Here is a 22,720-nt window from a genome sequence, read left to right on the forward strand (position 1 = left end):
AAAAAAAAAAAGAGTTTACTGTGTATGTATATGTGACCTTGCATCATATTATATATATTAACACAAAACATAGATGAACTCACATAGTCTGTAATGATATTATCAAAGGAGAATGAGGTTTGTCAGTGTAAGGAACCCATATACCTCCAATCAGATGAGGATACCTAGAGGAGTGAGGTGGCCTGACCACACATATCAAGAAGTCTATAAACAGATACATTAACAGGTGATATGGAGACACACAGCTTATCCAGATTTTTGTCATAGATATATAAATTGAGGGAAACAAATCATACTGTTGGCAGCCATGATCACTAGTCTGTGCAAAGAGTGATGTTGTGGGTGGGGCCAAGCAGACTCATCCAATACAGGCTGTCTACAGAAAACTAGAGGAGTGGGCGGAGACAAGACCAATCACCCCGTACAACCAGAGAGAGTAGCAGTGACCAGTCTATATAACAGGAATCCTGCATAGAGGCAAAGTGCAGGTGTAGTTTCATGCTGGATTCCTGCACAGACCTTCAAGAAATGCACAAAGAACTGCAAGATTCAAGTAAGAATTGTGGCAGGCGCAGCATCCTTTGGTGCCTAGTGCGCTGTGGCATTAGAAAAATTATGCAATTGCTGTTTCTTTGTTTGATTAGACTGACTTTACTCTGTAATTCCTCCAATGCCGCTCTATGGATGCAGTAGGTTTAAAGAGCACACCGAATACTTTAGTTAACTTCTTTAATAACTTCAATCTTCTTCATATAACACTGCTTACAATGGCTTGTTTCTTTCATATTACAATCGTTTAATTCGTATTACATTGGGTTGATTCGATAGCTTATCTTGATAGGTTCAATAGATTCGATAAATTCGTTCTGTATATTTCGATAGATTGATAAATTCACTTGGATTTATAAATTTGTTAGATTACTCTACAGTGACTTGATTCGTAAGTTCGGTGGAACTACAAGTAAACACATACAACAGTTTTACACACAGATCTACCTGCACTGTTAAACAATAGAGGAACACACAAGTGCATTAAATACCTATTTGGCCTTCTCTACTTCCATAAAGCTTTTCTGATTGGAACTTTGTCTGTTTCCTCCTCTGTCTGGTGAGCATGTGTCTCTAGAAAATCCTAGCAGGGAGTTTTACACAGGCACAAATGTGAAACTGGCTGGGATTGGTTAAGGCTCTGTACAGTATGAGGCTGTCTGTGATTGGCTCACCTTTAACTAAATCTTAAAGGCATATTTTCCTTTTCTGCTTCTGCTAACACAATGAATATATAAATGTCATATAACAATCAAAGACATAAATCACAGCAATGATTCTGCTTTTGGCTTTAACATATGTACATATACACTGTACTGAGGTTATTGGCAGGTTTGGTATACACATATATGTGAACCATATTAGCAACCTAGGACTGGTCTTAGCTGGCCAGCTACAAGAATGGCTCTTGTATTTAGACAATATATGTGTTTAGCATAAATTTCCATGCTAAGATGTTAGGAGAATATTGTATTTTATTCTGATGATTTTCAGATCAGTTTTGGAGCGATGGACTACTCTCTAACCAACAGACACATTTATCCACATGTGTTCAGAACAGTTCAAAATGATCACATCCACAGTACTATAATAACTGAAATCCTAAATCACTTTGGCTGGACCTGGGTTGGGATATTGGTGTCAGACGATGATTCTGGGGAGAATGCGCTTCAGAGACTAACCAAGTCCATGACAGACAATGGAATTTGTGCTGCCTTCATAATTAAATTGACATCCAATATTTCTGCCAATCCAAATTTTTCAACATGCAAAACTTTACAAAACTCTAAAGCCAGTGTGATAATCTTGTGCGGATCCTTTTCTGTCCTCTTTTTAACATTTTTGATATTTAATGAAAAAGAGCTCCATGATAAAACCTTCATATTTCCTCCATCTTGGACCTCCAGTTCTTTGAACGAAGACGCAGATTTTCTGGAAATTAATTGTAGCTTGGCTATAGAACTTTCTATGCAACGGATTATAAGAGCTGAGGATTTTTTTCACAGCATTCAAAAATACCCCAAAATTGCTCATTTACTGAATGTGACATTATTTCAGCAATCTATGTCCCTTGGTGAACATGGAAGCACTTTCTTTGCAATTAATGGCACAATTAGTGGAGAAAATGAAACTATAGAATTTGTTGCACCCAATATAAATAAATTCCTGTCCTCGGGTGTGACTCCATATGTGTACTATGCAGTAGACGTCTTGGCTAAAGCTCTGCACAATAGGCATTTATTTCTAAAATGGAAGTATGGAGAAGAAAACATTGATTACAAGGTAAGAAAGTGATGACAAACCTATCATTTTAAATAACCACTTGATGACTGTAACCTCTGATTCGAGATCTCCTCTGTGACAAATGAGCCCAGAAGCAAAAAACATTACATCCCTCCCAGGTTCAGAGCTGTCATTCCCCAGCACCTGAAGCTGGGTAAGTAGCTAATCAAGCACAATATGTACTTGATCTGCTGCAGTGGAAAACATGGGTGACATTGATCTTTTCATAAGGAGAACCTACCCTGCCTATACCATCACATCGGAGGCTTGTTAGCTAGAGTTAAATAAACAAAATGTTACAAAAGTAAATTGTAATTAAAAAAAATGTGAAAACAAATGTGAAAGCACCCCATTACCCAACACCCACACACTGGGTACACATGTATGTGAACAGCAATTGTCACACACACGCAAGACATTGTTGTGAATATCGAAGCGAGAGCAATAAAGGCTGTTAAAGCATTGGCTATGGGCAGTTTGGGGTACTGTAGTTTTTTTCCAGTGCATAGGCACTTCTTTACTCAACACAACCCCATATTTCATATCCCCCCAAAACAAAACAAGTATTAAATTGTGCCTGCATGTACTAAAAATTCACTTTAATATATTTTTCCCTGAAGATATGTCTTTGATCAATAGTTGCCCAAATTTCATGCAACATAGAAAATTGCAACTGCCACTATTTTGTTCTACAGAGCCCTTGCTTTCAGAAAATATATACTTGTTTGGGTGTTTAAAGTAATTTTCTATCATGACATGCAAATTTCAATATTTATGTGAAAAAGTAAAAAAAGTGCTTATACTGAAATGAGCCTCCTTTCTAGGAATACCTTGTTGCCGGGTAATTCACCTACTTACCACCGAGGCAACAAATGCATGCGCAGTCTATCTGCAATATAGTTTCATGAAAGTAATGACTCTTAAATGGTTCTAATAATAAATATATCTGTATTGACAGTAGTAATGCACGCCCCTTTGTCATTCCGGGTCATAAATGCTTTGGAGTTGGTGGTCAGTAGAAGAAATTAAAACCCGTGTGTCAGTGGCCAGTGGGAGCACTAAATACACCTGTACCAAGGGTCAGAAGAAGTAATAATTTCCTGTGTGTCAGTAAGAATAATAATTGCCCCTATATCAGTGGTCAGTAGACTAATCATTTCCTTTGTGTTTGTAGGAAGCATACATTTAGTAATAACTTAAGTGCCCCATCACTGGTGTTAGTGGAAAGAATAGAGTGCCCCATCACTGGTGTCAGAAGGAGGAACATAGTGCCCCATCACTGGTGTCAGAAGGAGGAACATAGTGCCCCATCACTGGTGTCAGAAGGAGGAACATAGTGCCCCATCACTGGTGTCAGAAGGAGGAACATAGTGCCCCATCACTGGTGTCAGAAGGAGGAACATAGTGCCCCATCACTAGTGTCAGAGGGAGGGACATAATGCCCCATTGATGGTGTCAGAGGGAGGAACATAATTCCCTATCACTGGTGTTAGAAGGAAGAATATTATACCCTTGAATGGTGTCAGTGGAAGACAAATAATGCCCCATCAATGGTGTCAGAGGGAGGAACATAATGCCCCATCATTGGTGTCAGTGGGAGGAATATAGTGCCCCATCATTTTTCATTAGAGGTGGGAAGACAATGCCCCATACTTGGTGTTCAGTAGAGCATACCTAGGTGCCTGCTTTATATCCCCATCCACTCGTTGTGGTAACATCACAGCAGAGATGATACAGAGACCACTCCTCAGCCTGATGAGTCTATGCTTGTCATAGAATTCTGGGTGCAGGGATAATGGAATAAATGAAGAAGATACCATGTTATTATGTCCACATCTCACCAATATATAAAACAAGAAAGATTTTGTAGCAAAGGGACTGTAGGAAGGCATACACTTAGTGAGAGAGGCCAACAAAAAGAATATATACCAGAAACCACCAAGTTTATTGTCCAAAATTTAAAAAAGACATAGCAGTGACCACATCCATGTAATATACCCAGATATGATTCACATCTGTACTACAGAGAAAATTCAGATTTTTACAAAGAAGGTTCACATAATAATGTCAACGTGTTTTGAAAACACTCTTTCTTCGTCAGGAGCGCATGTGAACACATACAGTATGTTGTCCAAGAACACGGGTCCTATGTATGCTGCATATCCATCATGGGGGCTGCTCATGGTACTCTGTAGTACAGATGTGACTTATATCTGGGTATATTACATGGATGTGGTCACTATTATGTCCTTTTATACATTTTGTACAATAAACTTGGAACTTTATAGTATATTTTCTTTTTTGTTGGCTTCTCTCACTACCTGTTTGCCCATCTACAGTCCCTTTGCTACAAAATGTTTCTTGTTGGGTTCAGGAATACTCTGCCCAGCACCCACTGTCACTTAATACCTTCCTTCCTCCATTTTGCCATAAGAAAGTCCTGCATGTGGGGCCTTTTCATTGCAGCGGTTGGTTTAGGGTAACCAGTGGGTCATGGTTTGGGAACCGATGTATTCAAGGAATACAGAATGTTCACTGCACACGATGAAGCCACTGTATACTTATTGAATACCAATAAAAATGTATAGGAAATAAAGTAAATAACATTTTTTGTTTTTTTATATCATAAAATTGGATAGATAAAATTAATGATTAGCATGAATTTTCTCATTCCATTCCCACCACTGTATTGTGATCTTTGATGAAATTAAAATCTCGGGACCTTACTTTTTCTGGCTCCATGTTTGAAATACATTCCGCAGCTTCATCAGACATTAGACTGACAAGGTCTGCTTAGAAGGTGTGAGTTGGGATTTTGTATTTGACCCACACATGTATGAGGGCCAGTTTAGACAGGAGCCAAATAGCTCACTTGGATGCCCTGAATGCAAGAGGAAACCCACACAAGCAATGTTCAAGGCTGCACAAAGTCAAGATTTGAACCAAAAACCCCAAGCAGGGCTGTGGATAAGGGAGTACCACCAGTCCTCCTGTATGGGGCCCAGGCAGCTGGATGAATCAAATGTGGGCAGGGAGGGTGATTGGTATGGTGGGGGGGGCAATTACTGGAACCCATGAATGGCTCTCTCTGCAGCAGCTGAAAGCTTTTCCTCTCCCTTCCACTGGCTTTCAGCTGCTGCAGTGAAAGACATACAGGGGATCGGTTCCAGTGATTGCCCCCCCTTGGCTGCACCCACCATCCTCCCTGTGCACCATTTGTTTCCCCCTGCTGCCCAGGACCCCCCCTGTGTGCCTTCACCCCCGAAGTGCTGCCGGCTTCTCCTTCTCACCGTCAGCTGCAAGCACACAATAGGATCCTTCAGGATGGAGAATGGGGGAAGGGTCCTATAAATGTCACATTTACCAGCCTCTTCCTTTCCTGAATGAACACAAGTGTTCGGTACTGATCGCTCACTGTGTTCATTCATAAACCAAAATATAGTAAACTGTGTTTCTTTTGGGAAGGGCCCTATCAAGTTGGCTGTATGGGGCCCCGTGGTTTCTAATAGCTGCCCAAGCTGCAAGGAATACATGCTAACCATTAGGCCATGATACTGCCCCTATGAACATTTATTTCCATAAAGTGAGCATATTCTTTAATTTTACAATGGTATTCATTGATCTTGTTTATATTTTTTTCTAATATACAGTCAAAACAGAACATAAAAGAAATGAAATATTCACTACAGGCAAATGAACTCATGTCTTATTTTGATGAAAATGGGGAACAAATCAGCCACTTCAAGATAACAAACAAATTATTCATCGACAGATTGGATATAATTGATGTGGATGTCGGAAATTTTACCCCATGGGCAGCAGAGGGTCAGCAACTCTTCATCAATTCACAAGCCATAACGTGGAAACACAACCACCAGGTATGCCTGTTTATACTCATTGTTATATGGAGAACTAGCAAATGGATATAAACATAGTGTAGTAAAAGTGTTGAATGTACAAAAGAGCATGTGACTCTTGGTAAGAGCTGCATGAAAGAGAAGGACATTTTACAAATGGAAACTGTCTGCTATTTGTAATAGACGGCTTATTGCTCTATGCAGGACTTGTTATTGGATGGAAGTGAACCTGTCCTGCTTCACCTAGACATATTTTTGGAAATCATTTACAGATTTAGAAGAGTTTTTGGTGTGTCAGCTAAATCATCTGGGAATGCCAAATCAGGGCTTGTGGGGCGGGTTTGGCTGATTAAGAATTTTTTCAAGTCTTTTAAAAGGGTGAGAGAACGATAAAATACACCAAAATACCCCCAAATACCTAACAGTGTAAAGTATCTTAACATTTATAAATATGGTATTTTTTACACCTAAAACATCTCCACTAATACCATACTACACCCAAAAACAAATGAAAAGACAAGTAAACTAAAACAAAGGCAATGCTCTGTTTTTTTTGTGTCTTCCCAGCAATCCTGTTAGTAACAGCGACTCTTGTTGCTAAACCACTGTATCACAAATGGCAGCAGCATTGTCAGCCTGCTGTTCAGGTTCACCTTTGGGCTGCCCATCAGGATCAGGATCAGGATCACTAGTTAAGAATCTTGTAACAGCTGATAAAACTGTATACAGTGAAACACGATGCAAACATAAAAATGGATTAAAGTGATTCTTCTGGGGTCCAAAGCTGGTGCTTTTGGCTCCTCCTCTTCTCCATGTGCCATAAGAGAAAGCCGCTTCCTATGGTGGCCCCCATGCGGGCTCAATCCCTAGCCAGGCTGTGTGTGTCTATAAACACACAGTGTGACTTGGGCCCACCTCCTGCTCCCCCATCACTGGTTTTGATTGATAGCAGCAGAAACCAATGGCTTCCGCTACTGTCACTAAGTCCAGGAAGGAGGGAGAGAGACGGCAGCCCCACTGCTCTCAGGCACAGTGCTGGATCGAGATTGGGCTTAGGTACTGTATCAGTGATACCTTTTTATTAATACTTATTTGTTGTTCGTATGTTTACCAGACCTTCCGAATATTGGAAATAATTGGCATTATACTGGTATATTATTGAAGGGTATTCCTTTGGATATTAGGAGTATCTTATAAGTGTTCTTATGTGTTCGGGTTGTGTCATAGAACTTTATATCTTGATGAATTTTGGATTTAAGGTTATTTGTTGTGGTCTTTATTGGTTATTTTCTTTTTGTGAAGCAAAATGTTTGTAACTGGTTCTGGGCCAGCATGCAGTGATGGTTCCGTTCAGTTTGGTTTGTGCTAACTGTATATTCTGCATCAACACTGAGATTATTTGTCTTTTCATTGTTTTCAGGTGGTGGTGTCTGAGTGCTCTGAACATTGTTTACCAGGAAGCAGAAAAAAACTGAGATCAACAAAATATTCGTGCTGTTATGACTGCGTTCTATGTTCAGAAGGAGAAATATCTAACGATACCGGTATATCTGGTTCCTGCTCGGTTTATACAAATATAGACAGTGTTGATGATGGGGTGTTGGTGATATTAATCAAGATGATGATGCATACAGATGTATATACTATATCTATAGTCTGCATTTCACTTTTCTGGTCCTTTTCATTGCAGTTGCTCTTTACATAATTTTCAAAATGTACCAATCAGGGGCAGACTGACCATTTGGGCACTCAGCATTGCCTAAAGACCCGTGTCCAGTAGGGGGCCCCATGACTGTGTTGCCAACCGTCCAGAGCTGACTCATGATATGGGAGCCCTGCTGCCTCTCAGCATATACTGGCCCAATCTGCAGGATTCTCGGGCAACTCCACACCGCTGACTCTGTTCTCCCTCCCACACTCCTTTGGGCATAACAACAGGTAGAAGAGTCATGAGTACACCCAGCTCTCACACCCATCCAGCCTGCCACTGTCTGCTCTAGCCAGATACCTCTGTGATCCTTCCCGCGCTCTCCCCCCTCCTCTCCCTGTGCTTGGTGATAGAGGTGAAGGATGTTCCATCCAGCTACTGTCTCTCCTAGTCTTGCAGCCACAGCAGGGTGCCTCTCCAAGCCTTCCCACACTCCCTCCTCCTCTGTTCCAGCTCCATAATGGAGGTTATGCATTGTCACTGCACCTGCTCCTTCTTGGCATTCCAGCCATCATAGTGTATCCCCCCCACTCCATTCTCTGCATGCCTGGTGCTGTGAGTCTTCCTGAGCCCTCAAACACCAAACTAGGAGAGGGGGCACATTATGAGCACCTGTCTTGTCCAGCAGTAGTCTGGTCTGTCATCACAATTCCTGGTCTTGCTACCCGCACACTTCTGCGCCTGTGATTTCTGCTGAGCTTTTCCAGGTAAAACAAAACTGAAGCGAGTGGTGAGTACATCCCGACTGGCAGTAAAATACTTTAGGAAAATAGAATCCTTGTTGGTGACTCTGAACTGTGCATGTGCAGGCTAGAGCCAGCCAAGTATAGAACTGTTGGGCTCAGCCTCAGATTAGGTAGTAGGATGTGGCTTATATTCACACGTGCCGCCACACAGGTAGAGGCCAAGCTTGGCAGGTCACCAATTGGCTGCCTCCAGACTGCAGATGCACAGATCAGAGTCACTGATGAGGATTTTTTTTTCTCTGAAGTGTTTTGTGTATATGAAAAGGGGCACTAACGGAGGAGCAGGACATAAGGGGCACTAACGGGTACTCTGGAGGAGGATATAAGGGCCACTCAGGAGGTACAAACTTAGTACTCCCAGAGTGCCCCTATACATCCTCCAGCATGTCCCATTATTGCATCCAGAGTGCCCCCTTAGTACAGTATTACTAAGTGGGCACTTTGGAGGATGTAAGGGGGCACTCTAAAGGCACTAAGGAGAGTGCGCATGCGCGGCCGGCTCTGAGGACGGACACTCACTGAAGAGAGCTCCGCCCACCAGCCAAACGCCGGCACACTATGACCCCAGGGAATTGTAACTAGCTCCATAGAGCCATCAAACCCTCGCCATCCGACAGGGCTATGACCCGCAGGAGGAAAGCGCCAGGTCACCCTGCAAAAATGACACTCCCTGCATCCAAGATGGCGCCGGCCTCCTGCAAAACGGCTCATCTGCCCAGCAACAGCATCAAGGGGAGACCACAGACCACCAGGCTGCACATCATCTGGACCCCAGGCTGAAGGGACCCCTCTACCCAGGAGACCCCGGTGAGTCCTCTCCCCCCCTGTCTCCTACAACTAACAGCCCGGCAAAATCCAGACCTAGGCTGGATATGGGATCTCCCCCTGACAGACAGCTGCATTCTTTCTCTCCTACTCTACTTTCTGATGCTGCTCCATCTCTATTTGAATCATATCCTGCTTCTGATCAACCTATCACGGAGATTTCTATGAAGAACATGCTCCTTTCCCTGCGACAAACAATACAAAATGACCTGACGGCTTCACTATCCCAAATTTCCAATACGGTTCAAAACCAGGAAAAACGCATCCGCCATATCGAGAACAAATTAGGAGAAATGTGCACCACACATAACGATCTTATAGACGCACATACAGACCATACAACAGACATCGAACAAATCAACCTCAAACTGGCAGATCTAGAAGATCGCTCCGGGCGGAACAACATCAAATTCCTTGGGATTCCAGAATTCATAGCCACAGACGCCATTGTCCCTTTCATACAAAATTACATAAAAAATCTCATTCCCACTCTCACTGACGTGGAATTGGCTATAGATCGAGCACATCGAATCCTCAAACCGACATTTTTACCTACGACGATTCCAGGGACATATTGGCGCGCATACATTTTTACCATGTGAAGGAAAAAATGATGATTGCAGCCAGGAATCCGTCCTCCATCCCTTCACCCCAAGCAAACATTAAATTGTTCGCAGGCCTGTCTAAAGCCACACTAATCAACCATAAAAAGCTTGTCAGCATAACCAAAGCATTACGGAACCACAACATCGCATATCAGTGGGTCTTCCCTACGAAATTCAAGGTCAAATACCAAGGCAGATTTTTCACAATTAATTCCCTAAAAGCAGGCATTGAATAATTAAAGTCATGGAGCATTATACCAATCAACTCCCATCAACCGGCATCCAACCGACTACAACAGATGGAAACTGAGCGGACATAGCCTCCACTCAGTTGCATTATTATCTCCAGGCTCAATTCCCTGGGCACCAATTACTAACACACAAGTTGGCAATCGATCGAACAAACTGTTTATCCAAGTTCGTCCCCAGCATGAGCTCTCGGAAGAGTCATGCTTCCTCACGCCTCCTTCATACACAGTAGCAGATACTGCTACACATGTTACTTGCGTTGTTTGTCTTTTTTACCCTCGTTTTTATCCCTATTTTTACCAGTCTTCGAATTATCCCTCTCAACATTGCTCTCTGCACAGCTGAACACCGAGTCCACTAAAACAGCAGTCCCATGTTCACAAAATCGCACATCTGATGGTCCATCGCCTCCACCACAGAAAAGTCCACTCCTCTTCATAGCACCTGAATTACCAATGCTACGACATTCAAATCACCTACAATCAACAAAAATGATAAATATATCTTCGCTAAATGTCCGAGGTCTCAACTCTCCCTTCAAAAGATCCCTGCTTTCTAGAGAACTCTGCACCATTCAACCTGACATCGTATTTCTACAAGAGAACCACTTCGCCTCTTTTAAAATCCCTAAATTAAACATACCTCAGTTCTCCACAATGTATATGGCAATGAATCCTAAAACAAAGAACAGCGTCATTACAACTATAAGAGATTCCCTGAAATTCTAACTTATTTCGGAGACAGCAAACCCACAAGGTCGCTACCATATATTGATATGCAATATCAACGAAACTACATATACTTTGGTGAACGTCTATGGCCCTAACACCAAGCAAATTTAATTCTTTAACAAACTTAACTCCACCATAAACCGACATAGAAAAGGCAGACTAATCATTGGCGGGGACTTCAACATCATTGGTAACCCTCTTCTGGACTCCTCATCCAATACAAGATCTTCAAGATGGACCTTCAACCGATTTCTCCATTCCAACGATCTCTATGACGTCTGGAGATGTCAACACAGTACAGAAAAGGACTATACCTACTTTTCTCCATCCCGCTCATCCTACTCTAGAATAGACTTCTTCATCACCGATAAATGGACACTGCAACACATCACCTCCTCCAAGATTGGCACTATTACGTGGTCAGACCACGCTCCGATCACAATCTGTAAGGGACCGCCCGGCGGTACCACTAGCACTCCACTGATCGGTCGTCCCCAGCGTACGGAGCCTAAGCCCCAGAGTACTTGTTCACCAGAGCCCCTGATGGTGGGAATGGACTTAGAGTACCCCGGGACCAGGTCGTGACTACTGAGGACACCTGTCAGTGGTAGGGGTATTCGCCAGGGACTCCCACGAGAGAGAGCCAGGTATGAGGAGGTCTGGAGACCCCGTTGAGAGGGATGGATGGATGAGCAAGTGCAAGGTCAGACAGGCCGGGTCGGTAACTATGGGGACGGTGCGGTACACAGCAGCGGGCAAAGAATAGTCGGGTCACACGCCAGGTCAGCAACAGCAGGTCAGATCCAATAGGGGGCATTCAGGAGAGAGGTCAGGCAAGCAAGGGTCAAAACAGGAGAAAGCAGCAAGGTCAGGGCACAATCCGGGTCAGCAACTTACTAGAAACAGGTTCACAGGTTCACAGGATACAAGGAGACCAGAGGCACTGAATGACAGCTCAGGGCCGTTTAAATATCCCGCCCTGCGCTGTCATTGGTGCCAGGCGCGCACCCGTGGTCTCTACTGCGCATGCACAAACTCGATTGCCGCGGTCGGCCAGGTCCCAGCGCCTGTGTCCCTGCACAGGGCGATGCACTGCGCCTGCGCCGAGCCCAGCGCCGCGGAGATCCCCGACATTGCCCCCCCACGGGCAACCTCCGGATGCCCACCCGATCTCTCCACCATGGGTGATTGCGAAGAAACTCCCGGACTAGTCTGGGTGCGTGGACATTATGAGCTGGTTCCCAGGAATTGTCCTCTGGACCATAGCCCTTCCACTTAATTAGGAATTGGGTCTGGCCCCCCCTTCTTCGGCACTTAAGGATTGTTTCCATCTCAAATTCCTCTTGTCCTTCGACAGTTATGGCCTCCGGAGGACTGGATTCTCATTCTGGGAAGGCATCTGGGATCACTGGTTTCCGCAAGGACACGTGGAAAACCGGATGAATTTTGAATGTGTCAGGAAGGATAAGCTCATATGCTACCTCGTTGACCATCCGCTTTACCCGAAAAGGCCCCACAAATTTAGGTCCCAATTTTTTCGAGGGACAGAGCATCTTTAAATTGGTTGTGGCCAACCACACCTTCTGCCCAGGCCGCAACGCCAGATCCCCTCTTCGTTTCTTGTTAAACGCATTCTTATTGTCCTCTTGGGCCCAAACGATGGCTTCCTGGAGTACTTTGTTGTTAGCGGAGAAGAAGGTTAATGCATCCTGCGATGCCGGAACTGGGCATTCAGAGACCAAATCAGGGAGAAAGACAGGGTGAAACCCATAATTAGAAAAGAATGGGGACTGCCCCGTTGCAGAATGGCTTGCGTTGTTATAAGCGAACTCCGCCAAGGGTAAGAGTGGCAACCAATCATCCTGCAGGAAAGACGTGTAGCAACGCAAGTATTGCTCCAGGGTCTGGTTAGTCCTCTCGGTCTGACCATTGGTCTGAGGGTGGAACGCAGAGGAGAGGGACAACTTGATGTCCAGGGCCTTGCACAGAGCCCTCCAAAATTTAGATGTAAATTGGACCCCTCGATCAGAGACAATGTCCTCAGGTACTCCATGTAGTCTAACGATCTCCCGGATAAATATTTGCACCGTCTCGGCTGCTGACGGAGTCTTCCTTAGTGGTACGAAGTGAGCCATCTTGGATAAGCGATCAACGACCACAAGAATTGCTGTGTGGTCTCGTGACGGTGGGGGCTCGACTATGAAGTCCATCGCGATCCTCTGCCAAGGCCGTTCGGGAATCGGCAAAGGCCGCAACAGCCCCCAAGCTTTGCTCCTCGATGGTTTGCTCTTCTGGCAGATGGTACAGGATCTCACATAGCGCTTGCAATCCTTAGCCATGTTTGGCCACCAAAAAGAGCGCCGGAGAAGCTCCAGAGTCTTGACTGGGCCAAAGTGTCCTGCCAGTGGGTGATCATGGCAATGTCCCAAAACCAGGGTTTGGACTTCCTCAGGTACCATGATTAAATTTTCCTTCCATAGGAGTCCCTCCTTGTTCTGGAGGGACACCCCAACTGGGGTTGACGTGGCCGTAGATGCTTCCATTAGCTCGGAGCGAAGGTCCGTCTGGAGCGCCAAGAAGTTCCCCGAAGACAGGATAGTGTCGGGTACCAGTTCTTCTTTGGAGTCCTCGTACATACGGGATAACACATCGGGCTTCGTATTTTTAGATCCGGGCCTGTATGTAATGTGAAAGTTAAACCTGGAGAAGAACAAGGCCCATCTCGCCTGTCATGGGCGTAAATGCTTGGCGGTCCTCAGATACTCCAGATTCTTATGATCTGTGAAAATCAAGATGGGGTGTGAGGCACCTTCCAGCAGGTACCTCCATTCCTCTAACGCTGCTTTGATAGCCAACAGCTCTCGATCGCCGATATCATAATTCTTCTCAGCTGGGGTGAGTTTCCTCGAGAAGAATGCTACGGGATGGAGTAATTCTTTGGTGCCCTTCCGCTGGGACAGGATGGATCCTACCGCATTCTCCGATGCATCTACCTCCAAGATGTAGGTCAGGGCAGGGCCGCGTCTGGGTAGTCCAGAATGGGTGCCGAGGTGAATAGCTTTTTCAGAGCTTCAAAGGCTTCCTGAGCCTCCGGTGTCCATTTGAACCGGGTTCCAAGTTTGGTTAATTGAGTAATGGCGGAGACCAGACCCGAGAAGTTCTTGATGAACTTTCGATAAAAGTTTGCGAACCCAATAAACCGTTGGATGCCTTTTTTGTCCGTGGGTGCAGGCCAATCTAAAATTGCAGAGACCTTCTGGGGGTCCATCGCGACCCCCGCGGTGGAGATAATCAGACCTAGAAACGTAATGCTGGTTTGCTCAAAGCAACATTTATCCGCCTTGGCATATAACCCATGCTGCCGCAACCGCCCCAACACCTTTGCCACATGCATCCTATGATCCTCCAGGGAGGGTGAGAAAATCAGTATGTCGTCCAGATAGACGATAACAAAGATATCCAAAAAATCGCTGAAGATGTCGTTCACGAAATGTTGGAAGGTGGCTGGTGCATGGCACAGCCCAAATGGCATGACCAAGTATTCAAAATGGCCAAACCGGGTACGGAATGCCATTTTCTACTCGTCCCCCTCTCTTATGCGTACCAGGTTATAGGCCCCCTTAAATCAAGTTTTGTGAATATAACCACAGCCTTTAGGCTCTGAAACAATTCTGGTACCAATGGCAACGGGTAACGATTTTTGATCGCGACCGTGTTCAGCTCCCGGTAGTCAATACATGGTCTCAGGGTTTTGTCCTTTTTTTCCACAAAGAAGATTCCCGCTCCTGCTGGAGAAGTGGAGGGGTGGATGAATCCCTTCTGGAGGCTGTCCTCAATATATTCTTTTAGGGCCCCCAATTCAAGCTCAGATAGGGGGAAAATTCGCCCAAAAGGAATCTCAGAGCCCGGTAACAGGTTGATTGGATAGTCATACGGGCGGTGGGGGGGCAGAGTATCGGCTCCCCGTTTACTGAATACATCCAAGAACCCATGATAGGCTGCGGGAATAACCTGTTTCAAATCAGAGTCTCCTTCGGAGCATAGGAGAACCCGGGGCCCCGCGGGGCCCGAAGTGCGACATTGTTCCTGACAGTATTGGGAAGGGAACGAGATTGACCCGGTTTCCCAGTCAATTTGGGGGTTATGGGCCCGTAACCATGGGAGCCCCAAAATGACTGGAAAAAGAGGTGACGCAATAGCATCCAGGCGGAGGAATTCCTGGTGTTGGTTGGCAATGGTAGTGGCGATGGGGGGAGTTTCCTGATTAACTACCCCCGATTTTATCTGGGAACCATCGACCAAAAATATGTTGAAGCCCTTCTTTCTGTGTTGGAGGGGAATACCCTGCTGGTGAGCAAAATCTAAATCCAGGAAACAGCTGCATGCCCCCGAATCAACTATGGCTGTCACCTCCACGGTCCTTTCTGGAAGCTGAAAGCAGAGAGGCACCACTAAGTATTGAGAAGGGCAGGTATTGCTAATAGACAAAGAAGAAGAAGAGGTGCACTTACTCATTTTCTGAGGGCAGGATCGCACCATATGACCAGCTTCACCGCAGTAAAGGCAGAGGTTCTGGGTTTGTCTGCGCTGGCATTCCTCCAGGCCTAGCTGCATAGGTTCTGGAACATCTCCTGGTGGTAGATTCTGGATGCTTGGTCGAGTTGGTTGGCTGGGGCCTTGGAATGGACCCCAGGTATTTCCGCGACCCTGGCCGGACCTCTCAAGCCTGTGTTCCCGCAGTCTTCGGTAAATTTTAATTGTCAGGGAAATAAGGTCTTCTAGAGATTCGGGAACCTCCACCCGGGCCAGCTCATCTTTCAAGGGATCGGACAGCCCCATACGGAACTGGTGCAGCAGAACAAAGTCGTTCCAGCGTGTGTCCCCCATCCACCGCCTGAAATCAGAGGCGTATTCCTCTGCCGCCCGCCGGCCCTGTCGGAGCGTATATAAGATCGCTTCGGCAGAGGCTGCCCGCTGTGGCTCATCATACAAGATGGCCATCACTTCAAAAAAACTACTGACCGTTCCCAGATGAGGATCATTGTTTCCCCTTAACCGGTGGGCCCAATCCTGGGGTTCACCCTGCAATAGTGAAATGACGAATCCCACTTTCACATTTTCGGTCAGAAAGGTACGGGGTTGTAGCTCAAAGAACAGGAGACAGGAATCACGGGATGACCGGAAGCGTGTGCGGTCCCCGTGGAAACGCTCCGGTAAGGGTACTCGGGGTTCCGCCATAGGGAGCGGGGCGGAAGCCCCTGAGGCTGGTTCCTGAGCTACCATGGCCGGGGGTGCAGAAACTGGGGCCTGTGGAGCAGGGTCAGATATAGAGCAAGTCTGGAAGCAATTCTCCAGCTGCATACATCTGTCCTGCAGGGCCGTAATTAGCTAAGTGCCTGCAAATTTCCTCTAGCGGGGAGGGCCCTCCTCTAGGCTCAGTCATGGTCTTCTGGTACTGTAAGGGACCGCCTGGCGGTACCACTAGCACTCCACTGATCGGTCGTCCCCAGCGTACGGAGTCTAAGCCCCAGAGTACTTGTTCACCAGAGCCCCTGATGGTGGGGATGGACTTGGAGTACCCCGGGACCAGGTCGTGACTACTGAGGACACCCGTCAGTGGTAGGGGTATTCGCCAGGGGCTCCCACGGGAGAGAGCCAGGTATAAGGAGGTCTGGGGACCCCGTTGAGAGGGATGGATGGATGGCTGAGCAAGTGCAAGGTCAGAAAGGCCGGGTCGGTAACTATGGGGACGGTGCGGTACACAGCAGCGGGCAAAGAATAGTCGGGTCACATGCCAGGTCAGCAACAGCAGGTCAGATCCAATAGGGGGCATTCAGGAGAGAGGTCAGGCAAGCAAGGGTCAAAACAGGAGAAAGCAGCAAGGTCAGGGCACAATCCGGGTCAGCAACTTACTAGAAACAGGTTCACAGGTTCACAGGATACAAGGAGACCAGAAGGCACTGAATGACAGCTCAGGGCCATTTAAAAATCCCGCTCTGCGCTGTCATTGGTGCCAGGCGCACGCCCGCGGTCTCTACTGTGCATGCGCAAACTCAATTGCCGCGGTCGGCCAGGTCCCAGCGCCCGCGTCCCTGCACAGGGCAGTGCACTGCGCCTGCGCCGAGCCCAGCGCCGCGGCGATCCCCAACACAATCTCTCTTGACAGCAAACAATATTCGACTATACCCCGATTATGGCGACTGAACTCATTCTTGCTGAAAACGTCTGAAGTCCAAAATAGCCTCAATTAAACACCCATCCACAAATACCCTAAACACAAACCCACAAGATATAGCAAACACTTTTGCAGAATACTACCAAAATCTTTAAAACCTTAAAAATGACCCTAACACCATTCAGCCAACGACCACGACCATACAGTAATTTCTCCAAACAACCAATCTTCCTCAGCTATACACAGAGCAACTTGACTCCATTTCCACCCCGATATCACCCAAAGAAATAGAAACGACCATTAAAACACTACCAATTAATAAATCACCAGGAAACGACAGATATACTAACAAATACTATAAACACCTTGCCACAGAACTATCACCACATCTGACCAAACTCTTCAACCACAGGCTCATTTCCCAAAGACATGTTGCAATCCATCATAACGACTATACCAAAACCTGGCAAAGACCCTCAACTAGTTCAGAAGTACAGGCCAATCTCACTACTCAATACCGACATAAAACTCTACGCAAAAATTATATCCAGAAGAATTCTCCCCTACCTTCCCCTGCTAATACACCCGGATCAAGTAGGTTTCATCCCAGGTTGACAAGCACCCGATGCTACCAGGAGAATTATTTCCCTCCTGCACAATTTAGAAAGTACTAAGACCCCCTCTTTGCTCCTATTATTGGATGCAGAAAAAGCGTTCGACCAAATACATTGGCAATTCATGCAATTGACACTTCAAAAATTTGGCATCACAGGTTGGATGATGAAAGCCATCTTGTCATTATATTCTCAACCCTCCGCTAGAGCTCTGACAGATGGCACAATATCTGATCCCTTCGACATATCAAATGGTACAAGACAAGGCTGCCCACTCTCCCCGATAATATTTACACTCCTTATTGAACCCCTAGCTTCTAAACTGAGAGAAGATAGAACATTCACAGGAATTACACATCTTAACATGGAACACAAAATCAGCCTATTTGTGGACGATATAATACTTATGGTAACCAACCCTAAAAAATCCCTCCAAACGATTCGCTCACATCTTTCTACATACTCAACAGTATCATACTATAAACTTAATGAACCCAAATCTTCCATACTTAACCTTCACATCTCAACCCAACTCCAAACCCAACTGACCAAACAATTTCCGTTTACATGGGAAACTAACAGCATTGCTTACTTAGGAATCAGACTCACACCAGCGACAGACCATCTATACACAGAAAACCACAAAATATTGTTTGAAACTATACCCCGAGAATTAAACACTCTACGCACCTCATAACTCTCCAAACTAGGCCGCGTGGCGACCCTAAAAATGTATATTTTACCCAATATCTAGTACATATTCCGTACACTTCCCCTACCAGTTCCTAATTCATTCTTTACTAAACTACAAACAATTCTTACAAAATTCTTATGGAACTCAAAAAAACCGAGATGTACCACCAATCTTCTCATCAGACCTACAACCAAAGGAGGAGCAGGACTCCCACAAATTTTATTACACAGCTACCCTCTTGGACCAATTATATTTCTGGTGGAATCCTTCGAAGGAAAAAATCTGGTCCATAATGGAAACCCTCCCCTTTCAACCACTTAAACCCCAAAACATACTTTTGATCCCTCTGTCCAAACGTATAGAACCCCAACTAAATCATCCCTGCATTGTAGCCTCCCTACAAGCTTGGTGGGACCTTCTACTCACTAAATTCAAAGACACTAAACAAATACCCACCCCAACCAACATACTACACTTCCTCATTCCCTCACTGGATCTATCGCAATGGACAAAACAAGGAATAACCAACATAAGGGACCTCTACACCAATCAATCTTTGTTTCCCTTCCAAACTCTTCAATCCAAATACAATATTCCTACTGCTGAAAATTTTACATACCTCAGAATTGCTCATTGTATACGAACAAATAACCTACCCCACAATACTATAAAAGCAACTACAGCCTACACCTTCCTCACCAAACCCCAGTAACCGGATTGGGGTATTTCCACCTTCTACACACACCTCACAAACTCACAATTCACTCTGCAAACAACCTCCCTAACCAATTGGGAGAAAATCCTTTCAGCCCCAAATAACTTAAAAGTGTTGGGAAAATACCTTCAGCATCACCTATAAAGCTACCCGATGTAGCTCCCACTGGGAGTCATACTTAAAAATACTCCACCAATGTTACCTGACCCCGATCAAACTTTCCATCTACTACCCGAAACAATCCTCTACATGCTGGAGACTCTGTGGTGAGCCAGGCTCAACAATCCACATTTTGTGGTCATGCAAATCACTTTGTTCCTTCTGGAATAAAACACACCAATTAATTTCTAAAATACACAAATTTCCATTTGTCCCGAACCCATCACTAGCACTCCTACACATTGGACTCGAGAAACTCCCTCCACGCTCCCGAACAGTAATTACCCATATACTCTTTGCCGCAACAATTAATATTACTAGACTATGGAACACAAACAATACCCCCACAATCACCTCATTGATTACAGACCTTAACACTCAATGCCAAATGGAAAAACTATGCGCAACCAACACTTCCTCCTATCACAAATTCAATCTCCAGTGGACCCGATGGCTAAACCACCCTAAATGTAATATACAACCTTGATGAAATCTCAGGAAATGAACTCACACCTCGCACTAAGACTGGTAGCTACTCAATTCCCCAGTTATATTCCTCCCTCCCCAACCCTACCCTCCTCCACCTCTCCACCACCACCCCCCCCCCTAATTCCCCTAACTCCTCACCAAGGCACACGAATACCTCTGATGATATTGCTAAAAAAGACCAATACCCCATCTGTCCAGAGGGCAGATCTACAACAAATTGATCAACCATATTTGTCTACTGTAATGTTGTATGATTGACCCTTATTTCTTTTCCCTGTTTTTCCATGTTTATCCTTGAAAACTCAATAAAAATATTGAAACATAAAGGCACCAAGGAGGGCACTCTGTAGGAGGATGTAAGGGAGAACTATGGAGGTAATAACTTAGTACCTCCAGAGTGCCCCCTTACATCCTCCAGAATGTCCGCTTGTTCCTTTATAAACATGATCCACTGAGCGCAGGTACAATGCTTTGTGGGCTCAATTGGGTACAAATAATAAATGCACATTTAATTTCCTGGAAATATCAGGGAAGTTATTATTTTTTCCTTGATGGTGAATTTAGCTTTTACATATTGATTGTCTTTGTTTACAATAGGAGTTGCTGTCATGTTTCAGCTTGTCAGTAAAAAAAATGTGCTCCTTCAGTAAATTTTTCATGTCTCATCAGTTACAAAAGGAATCGTAGGTTGGCAACACATCCCCATGAGCAGAACCATCTTTTTGCATGGGTACCCCTGGAGACAGTCCAGGGGCCCCAGGTGCATGGGGGTCCCTGCAGTTCCCCCTCCCAACAGGGGAGATTGTGTCTGAATAGAGTAGGTGATGAGTGCAACAGGTGAGAGAATGAAAACTAAAACCAATTTTTTTCTTTCACTGCAGCAGCTGAAAGCCAACATCTCCTGCTCCAGCTGCAGCAGTGAGAGCCACAAAAGATGAGTTCCAGTTATTTCTCCCACCTGCTGCACTGACCTGGATTTCTCTCACTGCCTGGACCTCCCCTCCCATAGCACTGCCGGCTTTGAAGTAGAAGCATCCAAATGGAATCTTAAATGTATGAATTCTACTGAGCTCTATACCTCTACCTGTATGATTTGGCTTGAGAAAAAATGGAGGACTGCAAAACTGTTAATATTTTATCCATACTCCCATCTGCAGTGCATGCTTCAATGAAAATCTCTAATATGCTGCAACCTCCCTGCTCTTTATATATCCATATAAAGGATCCATAAAATGACATTGTGACAGATGATTAATAAATAGAATGTTACTTTTTTTGATAATAGTGCTGATGATCCCTCAATCCTCTAATGGGTCAGTAGGATCCTGTTTGAGACTTTCATTACAATATTATGTGGAATGGGATAGTGTGCACATAATGCAGTTTATGCAGTAACTAAAAATAACCATTAAATTGTAATTATATTTTTTCCCTATAGACAGTGTAGGCTGCACGAGATGTCCAGATGACCAATGGCCCAATAATAAACAAGATCGCTGTGTGCGAAAAATAGTGGAATTTATTTCTTATCAAAATGACACCCTTGCTACAGTAATATCATCTGTGACTGTTTTATGTTGTCTTATAACTGGCCTTATATTGGGATTATTTGTTTATCATCGGAATACACCCATTGTTAAAGCTAATAACCGGAACCTGAGCTATCTCCTCCTGGTCTCCATCATTCTGAGCTTCCTCTGTGTCTTCTTGTTCCTCGGCCGTCCAGTAGATGTAACCTGCATGCTGCGTGTAACCTCTTTTGGTGTCATCTTCTCAGTTGCCGTCTCTTCTCTACTTGCCAAAAGTATCACGGTGTGTATTGCTTTTAAAGCCACCAAACCTGGCAGTTCCTGGAGAAAACGGTTTGGGACCAAATTGCCCAACTGTGTAATGTGTGTGTGTTCATCTATCCAAGTCATAATCTGTGTCACTTGGTTGTCTATTTCTCCTCCCTTCCAGGATCAGGACACTCACTCTTATCAGGGAAAGATCATCATTCAGTGTAATGAGGGTTCAGTTATCGGCTTCTACTCTGTCCTGGGATATATGGGGCTTCTGGCAGCTGTGAGCTTCATTATAGCTTTTTTAGCCAGGACATTACCGGACAGTTTTAATGAAGCCAAGTACATCACCTTCAGCATGCTGGTGTTCTGCAGTGTCTGGATTGCCATGATCCCGGCCTATCTGAGCACTAAAGGGAAAAACATGGTGGCTGTGCAGATTTTTGCCATTATGTCATCAAGTGCTGGACTTCTCTGTTGTATTTTTCTCCCAAAATGTTACATAATTCTGTTCAAACCAGAAAATAATACAAAAAAATGTATTTTTCCGGCAACAAGAAACCACTAAATATGTATTTTTAAATGCTTATGTGTGCAATTAATTTGGTTTTATGTGCTATTTCTGCAGCAGCTTGTTTCTGATAAGTTATGATGTCATGGTAATAACCTATACATTGTGTCTCATAGAGAGTCAAAAGAAAAGACAGATTAACAATAAGTACAACAAAATACAATCTAAAGTTTTTTCTGATCAAATGTAAAGCTCCACTAGTAGTCATGTAATAAAAGACAAGTGATGGTATTTTTCTATTGTTTCTTCTGGACAAGAAGTAGTGGTCATGTTTTTGTGCAGAAATTGGTAGTCCGGGAATACAGCTTCATACTTCATTGTAATACATGTACAGTATGTTTACAGCTTTACCTGCCAAGGTATTTGTGGTTCTGTTCAGCTAATCTTCACAGCTCTGCCCTACTGCACTGCCTGAAAATGTACCTTATTGCTTCCCGGTTCACCTTTATTACTTCCTGGATTATTTCCCT

The 22,720-nt window shown here is 44.7% G+C and overlaps 1 protein-coding gene across 1 annotated transcript; it reads left to right on the forward strand.

Annotated features, from left to right (window-relative positions):
• Positions 1-1,557: 1,557 nt before the first annotated feature.
• Positions 1,558-22,481, forward strand: LOC149436994 (vomeronasal type-2 receptor 26-like). The gene is made up of 4 exons (XM_089661204.1): positions 1,558-2,331; positions 5,982-6,209; positions 7,609-7,732; positions 21,337-22,481. The coding sequence occupies exons 1-4, from the start codon at positions 1,558-1,560 to the stop codon at positions 22,245-22,247; spliced, it is 2,037 nt and encodes a 678-aa protein (XP_089517330.1). The 3' UTR covers positions 22,248-22,481.
• The last annotated feature ends 239 nt before the right edge of the window (positions 22,482-22,720 follow it).

The sequence above is a fragment of the Staurois parvus genome, unplaced genomic scaffold (assembly GCF_062004578.1).
Source record: "Staurois parvus isolate SC_StPar_1 unplaced genomic scaffold, SC_StPar_1.0 ptg001325l, whole genome shotgun sequence".
In the NCBI taxonomy this organism is placed as follows: domain Eukaryota; kingdom Metazoa; phylum Chordata; class Amphibia; order Anura; family Ranidae; genus Staurois; species Staurois parvus.

Excerpts from the sequence above, each read along its gene's own strand:
- LOC149436994 (XM_089661204.1), top strand. The coding sequence starts at position 1,558 with ATGGACTACTCTCTAACCAACAGACACATTTATCCACATGTGTTCAGA. Across the intron at positions 2,332-5,981 it reads AAGAAAACATTGATTACAAG|TCAAAACAGAACATAAAAGA; the intron begins GTAAGAAAGTGA and ends TCTAATATACAG. Across the intron at positions 6,210-7,608 it reads CGTGGAAACACAACCACCAG|GTGGTGGTGTCTGAGTGCTC; the intron begins GTATGCCTGTTT and ends CATTGTTTTCAG.